Source organism: Sinocyclocheilus rhinocerous, unplaced genomic scaffold, assembly GCF_001515625.1.
Source record: "Sinocyclocheilus rhinocerous isolate Xijiao unplaced genomic scaffold, SAMN03320098_v1.1 scaffold1782, whole genome shotgun sequence".
NCBI classification, from domain to species: domain Eukaryota; kingdom Metazoa; phylum Chordata; class Actinopteri; order Cypriniformes; family Cyprinidae; genus Sinocyclocheilus; species Sinocyclocheilus rhinocerous.
The window spans coordinates 167,588-174,688 of record NW_015666960.1 but is presented as its reverse complement, the minus strand read 5'-3'; the positions used below and the strand labels follow the sequence as shown (position 1 = coordinate 174,688).

Genomic DNA, 7,101 nt, shown 5'->3' with positions numbered 1-7,101 from the left:
TAAAAAATGTATTTAAATAGATTCTAGTATTTATTGTGACAAAATAAGTTAAAAATATTGCTTCTTAATAAAAGAAAATTCATTTTGACACTGCAATATATACTATGCTTTAACAGCATAGTAAATATTATAAGGGGAGAGATGTGTTTCCTCATTTTTAAGGAACTTTATGATTCACTTTGTTTTGTTAACCCATAGTATAGTAGGCTAAAGATATTTCAGCAGTTTATAGAATGTTATGCTAAAGGGGCATGTAATCATCAGACTGCACTGAAATTGCTAGTAAATTTCACAGTTAATTACAGCGGATACAGCAAGTAACACTAAATTAAAAGTGAAATTTTGACACTCCAGTTTGGGCTATAACTACTGCGTCTATAAGATACCTGCTCTCAAATAATCTTTATTTACTATTTACTTTTTTTTAAGTACAGGGGAAACAATCGTTCATTTATCCAAAGAGCCTACTATACTATAGCCTACTACTGTTAAGATCGCACAATTCTAACTTGTGAAACTGGTCTATAATAAGAGTGATGACAGAGAGGGGAAAAGAGCCCATCTCTTAGTAATTCAGCAATCGTAATTTTATCACGTGTTTATTCTGAGCTCGAGGGGAACTCGTTCTAAGAATCCGCAGACTTTTGCCCACGGGTTACGTGTTATCGTGTGGTGGGAATGTGTGGAATAAAAGCGCGCACAGGCACAGACCCCACCAGAGGACGCGACGCGCCGCGCGCAATCACACTTCAGAGTTTTCTGCGCTGAATTTGACGCAACAGCAGCGAAGGTAAGACATGCATTACGATCTAAACATCTGCACAACCAACTCCGTTCACTTTAATCCCATCATTTTCATTTGAAGTACAGATGAGATGTATTTAAATGTATATATATATACATCTCATCTGTACTTAAAATGTATATATATATATACTTTTAAATACATCTCATCTGTACTTAAAATGTATATATACATACTTTTAAATTCATCTCATCTATACTAAAAAAAAAATGTAAAAATTTTTACTTTAATTAACTTAGTTTGGAACATTTAAATGAACTGCAATAACTAACTAAATTACAAAAATACAAATGAAAATAAAACATAGAAAATGCCTATTATGCCTTTATACATTCCTTTAAATTGATATATTAATACAAATATTGAAAATCTAAATGTTTCATCTTTTCATTTTTGGTCCATGGCCATCTGTAAATGCCCTACTTTTAATACTGGCAATGAATAAGTATTGTATATTTTTATGATGACTGGTATTTTTTACAATTAATATAGATTAATGTTCAGTATGGAATAATGTTCATGCTACAATAATTATCAATGTTCAATGCTACATTATTGATGTTCAATGCTACATTATTTTTTTTATTAATGTATTAAGCTGCTTATATTCACTTTTTTTTTTTTGTATTTTACTTTTGCTCAGAGAAAGTGACTAATAAATCAATCAACATTTTCATATTATGCAATTTTTGTGTTTCTTTCACCAGATGGTTTGGTTGATAAGGTTCATCCTTCTCTTCTGTTTGTGCATAATGAGGATGTCCGCACTTAACTTTTTCCCTGAGAAATGTGAGTGTACTGACCACATCATTATTTAAGCATGAGTACACACACACATACACACTGTTTTTATATCATAGTGGGGAGTCCCCCGCTACTGGGTTTTTACCCAGAAAAGTATTTACTGAACATATAATATAATACATTTATTTATTTATTTTATAAATAATATTGAAGATGGTCACAATATAATTGACTGGTTTTACTACCATTTCACAGACATTAGTCTCCACAAACACACACACACACACACATTCTGGCACCCATTCTGTGTTCTGGATTGTTTCTCTTTATGCAGTTGAAATTGCTGAGAGACACGCATCCGTTACCCTGACCTGTAGAACAGATAAAGACATAATCACATGGAGACGCGAGGACGCAAATAGCATAGAGAACATATCGCAATCAGAATTTGAAATCCTCAGTGGGTGGGATTTGACCGTGATTGACCTGCAGGAAGACCTAACTGGGAATTACACCTGCTGGAGTGATTCAGGTCTTGAAGACTACACCTATCTCCTGCTCGACAAGTCTAAAGAAGCTACAGGTGGGAACATCTGCTGAACATCATCTATCTAACATTCCTATTAAGCAATCACTTTTTATGGTTAGCAATAATGCTTGACGTAGGTATTTATACATTTTATATACATATATTATATATTTCACAGAAATGCCACAGATGAACCATTTTTGGTTCCCCAAAGAATCAGTGAACAGTTTCTAAAAGAACCATTTTTCGTTAACTCTTAAAAATAAAGCGTTTTCTTGCAGTGATGCCATAAAACAAGGATTTTTAGTTCCCCAAAGATCCTTTCAGTGAACATTTCCTGAAAGAACCATTTTTTCATAGTGTAAGGACCGTTTTAATAATCTAAAGAACTTTTTCACTATAAAGAACCTTTATGGGTGTTGAAAGTTCTTCATGGAACCATAAATACAAATAAAGATCCTTTATTTTTAAGCATGTAGTGTGAAGAACATTTGAATAATCTAAGTCTAATCTTTGAATGTTCTTCACTAAACCACATATCTTTATGAAGAACAAGGATCTTTATTTTTAAGAGTGTATTATGGGAACATCATCCTAAAACCCAAAAAAGGATGTTAATCTTACAAAGATGTGGCATCCTGATATTCAATAACCATGGCCTGAGTTAGCCATCCGATATTACATTAATACATTACACATTAAAACACTATCCACATTGTTTTAAACCGCAAAACCACAGTATTTTACTAATAGCTGAATGAGAAGCTGTGTATACAGAGTTAGGAAGGCATAGCCAAATAAAATGTGTACAATTAAGCAGTAAATGAGTCCATAAAATCCTTTATCTAATTTGACAAAAGTCACTTATTGAACTGTAAACTCACTCTAGATTAGTGATTCTCACTAATGGTGTCCTCACAGTTCCAAACAGCAGGAAAAAAATATGCTAGACGCAAATAATAAATACAACTAACCATATAATCATGTATATAAATATATAATCATGCATATCAAACAAGGAGAAAATGCTTTCCACACTCTTAAAAATGAAGGTTCCAAAAGGGTGTTTTCACAGCGATGGCTTAGAGGAACAATTTTTGGTTCCTCACAGATCCTTCCAGTGTCTAGTGTCCAGTGTCTTCCATAATCTAACTTTTTTCCATTATAAAGAACCTTTTGTGGAATGGAAAGGTTCCATGGATGTTAAAGGTTCTTCATGGAACCGCTGATGTCAATGAAGAACCTTTATTTTTAAGATCTTTTGTTGTTGTCATCAAAGGCTGCATCCAAACAAATTCTACATATTTTGTGCAAATTCTTCTGTCAGTGTGTAGAATATTGTTTTAGAACCTTTATTTTTAATAGCATAGATGTGATGTTATCGAATATAAAAAGTGACTTCATAAAAAAGCTGCCTGTTGAGTCATTGATTGTCTAGGCCACAAAGCAGGAAGGCAGTTACTTTCGGTCAGAGCTTTGTCTGTTCAGTGTCAGGTTCAGCTTTTCAGTGTATTTCTTTCTTCCTTTTCAGCTTTTAATATCAACTGCACAGCTGAGACGTTTTCCTGCACTGAAAAAATCAAATGTGCCTGGATCCCAAATGATTTTACAGATGAATTTGCTTTCAGACTTCGCAATACAAGGTATACAGACACGCCCACAGATACATTAAACTTATTTTATCATTGACTCAACCACGCATGCTTATTGTATCTATTTAGGGATAATGGTGACTGGGTGTCACAGCCCGTGGATGGGGTATTTTTTCTCCCACATTCAACCAATTCATACTCTGAAGAGTCAGAGCGGCTGCTGATAACAGGGGAGGCGGCTTCTGCATGCTGCTATATGAAAACTGAATACAGCTTCTACCTACGAGACATCGGTGAGTATGTGGGCTAAAGGGAATTCTGTCATCATTTACTCACACTCAAGTTGTGAGTGAAAGAAATGAGTTTCTTTCATCTGTTGAACACAAAAGAAGATATTTTGAAGAATGTTGGTTGACGTTGAGGTTGAGAAACAGTTGACGGTAACCACTGACTTCCATAGTATGGCGGGGAAAAAAACAGAGGTCACTGGCTACCAGTAACTATTTGGCTACCAACATTCTTTAAAATAAGAAGAATGAAACTCATGCAGGTTTGGAACAACTTGTGGGTGAGTAAATTATGACCGAATTCAAATTTTTGGGTAAACTATCCATTTAATGCAGTTTATGCTACTCTACTGATTAGATTAGTAAGTTAGTTCAAATATAAATAAAACAGGCTCTTTTCACACTTGGCTCTATTGCTTGTTCCAAAACAAATCTCAAATCTACACTCGGATCAGACTATACTTGAATTCTGAAGTCAAATGTAAAAAAAGAAAAAAAAAAGTCATTTTAAGTTTGCTGAGGACCTCTAGTGGGCCCCGACTCCTGAGTTAAAAACCACTGGTCTAAAGCACATCATCACTAGCTGCGTTTCCATTACCCTTCAAATTGCGCAAATTGAAATTGCGAATTGAAAATTCGCCTAATGGAAACGCGTCAATTTCGCAAAAACACCCATATATCGCAAAAACGTTTTTACGCACAAGGTGGTTTTTCAGGCAATTCGAAAAAGGAATATTTCGCAAAAGTCGTGGCGTGAAGTCGTGGCCTAATGGTTAGAGAGTCGGACTCGTAACCCAAAGGTTGCGGGTTCGAGTCTCGTACTGGCAGGGATTGTAGGGGGGGGGGGGTGAATGTACAGCGCTCTCTCCCACCTTCAATACCACGACTGAGGTGCCCTTGAGCAAGGCACCGAACCCCCAACTGCTCCCCGGGCGCCGCAGCAAAAATGGCTGCCCACTGCTCCGGGTGTGTGTTTACGGTGTGTGTGTGTGTTCACTGCTGTGTGTGTGCACTTTGGATGGGATAAATGCAGAGCACTAATTCCGAGTATGGGTCACCATACTTGGCCACATGTCACGTCACTCACTAATTAAACCAGTCACTCAAAACTGCAATTGAAACGTTTTTTTTTGCATTAACAGGTCACATGGCATACGTAAAAAGTCATAGCCTAGTGTAGCCAAAATCAGTCAAAATCCCATCAAAATCCGTTGCCATGACTTGTCGCGAGAGGAAAAAATTATGTTTTAGTCGCATAAAATCGGTTAATGGAAACGCCGTTATTTCGCAATACTTTTGTATAAGTTTTGCGCAAATCTGTAATGGAAACGTGCCCACTGATTGAATATGTTTTCTCTGTTTTTCCTAGTTAAGCCAGCGAATCCAAACATTTCAATCTGCACTATAAAAAATGAGGGGAGTGACAATCAAATCGTAGAATTAGAGGTGGAGCCTCCCTCGACCTGGCCGCAGCCCCACAGTTTCTTTCCTCTGAAGCATCAGATCGAGTATGAGATACGACACAACGGCGAGGTATGACATGCTCTTTGTACACACAAACGGTTCACCGAAAATGGAATGAAAATTACATCTTTCTTCCATGGAGAAGTTTATCATAACATTGACTTTAAATGGGGAACATGCTGTCAAGCTCCGAAAAAATTCCAAAGAAAAAACCCTAGACGTAAAATAATAAAAAAAAATTAGTCCATGTTACATAAGACATTTAAGGCCGCTGGATCTGTGTGGGGAACAGACTGAAATCTCAAGTCATTACTCGCTGAAAGTCATCATTTTTATGCTCCCTTAAGAAAGTTGCTGTAATTAATTCTCTTGTTTCCTGCTTCTGTATCTTCTCAGCTGAAGACTAAAGAATGGGAGGAGGGGTCAAAGGTCAAAGTTCAAGGTTCCATCACAAAACTAAGGGTCCGCTGCAGAGACCTGCTGCTCCTCTCTCAGTGGAGCGAGTGGAGCGAGTGGAAAAACGTAAACTAGCAATTTAAACCTCCCTTTCTCCTGAACCCTTTATTTATATCTCCTGTCCCATTTTCCAAATCCTTATTTATTCTTTGTATATGTGTTGATGAATGAATGATCATGTCGTTGGTTACATATGACTGTTACGTGCTGATTGTATGTACCATGTCTGTGTCCTATTAAAAAACATTGCTCCTCTGTTCTGTCTCTCGATTCCTTCAGATTAAGCAATATCACAGTTGCGATCATGCTGTCGCACGGGAATTACAATGAAATGTTGATTTTTGTGCAAACATGTTAAAAACACTTCAACGTACTTCCTCATGTTGGCAGCATGATTAGAGAGGAGCTTTTTTCATTTACAATTAACATGCAATTACAGTTAATATGTACTGCAGATGTACATTACCGTTTAAAAAGCTTGGGGTCTGTAAGATTTTTTAAAAATGTTTTTGAATTATTTATTTGTTTGATCAAAAATATAAGAGAAAACAGTAATTTTGTGAAATATTGTTACAATTTTAAATAACTGTATTCTATTTTCATACAGAAATGTATGAATGTTATTTATTCCTGTGGTGGAAAAAATGTCTTTACCTGTCAATTATCAATTTACTGCATCGTTGCTGAGCAAAAGTATTAATTTCATTTATCTTGCTGATCCCAAGCTTTTGAGCAGTAGTGTATATATGGGACAGAAGCTCAGATATCTGTGTGTGTGGTTATGATGCACATGATTTCTTGTTCTCCGTATAGGTGACCAACGGGGAAAAAGGAGGCCGAAGCAAAGGACAAAGAAAGAAACAAAAAAACAAGAAGAAAAATAAAATAAATAAGAAAACAAAGCAGAAAAAAACAACAACAAAAAAACAACAACATCTGAATTGGGCATATGTTTGAATTTGTAAAATTCAAACATATTAAATGATTGAATGATTGAAACATTGTAAATAAAGACAGTGGATGTGTGTAGAAACACTAATGCTGAGCTGAGCATGTTTATGAAACTTTTAGTCATCAGCAGGAGGCAGCAGTGAGGACAGAGGGGACGCTGCCTCCTTTTGGGAGCTTTATGGAATTATCTGAACTTTTTGTACAAGACAAATCAACAGAATTCACTAACAGAAATATAACAGTAAATATTTAAAGAAATAAAATATTGTATTT

At 35.8% G+C, this 7,101-nt stretch overlaps 1 protein-coding gene across 1 annotated transcript; it reads left to right on the top strand.

The window, feature by feature from the left end:
• The first annotated feature begins 678 nt into the window (after nt 1-678).
• On the top strand, nt 679-6,123 carry LOC107733267 (interleukin-12 subunit beta-like). The gene is made up of 7 exons (XM_016544835.1): nt 679-790; nt 1,513-1,594; nt 1,884-2,132; nt 3,610-3,721; nt 3,800-3,963; nt 5,327-5,490; nt 5,818-6,123. The coding sequence occupies exons 2-7, from the start codon at nt 1,513-1,515 to the stop codon at nt 5,950-5,952; spliced, it is 906 nt and encodes a 301-aa protein (XP_016400321.1). The 5' UTR covers nt 679-790; the 3' UTR covers nt 5,953-6,123.
• The last annotated feature ends 978 nt before the right edge of the window (nt 6,124-7,101 follow it).

Coding starts and splice junctions, on each gene's coding strand:
- LOC107733267 (XM_016544835.1), top strand. CDS start 1,513: ATGGTTTGGTTGATAAGGTTCATCCTTCTCTTCTGTTTGTGCATAATG. Junction 3,722..3,799: donor TTCAGACTTCGCAATACAAG/GTATACAGACAC, acceptor GTATCTATTTAG/GGATAATGGTGACTGGGTGT. Junction 5,491..5,817: donor AGATACGACACAACGGCGAG/GTATGACATGCT, acceptor GTATCTTCTCAG/CTGAAGACTAAAGAATGGGA.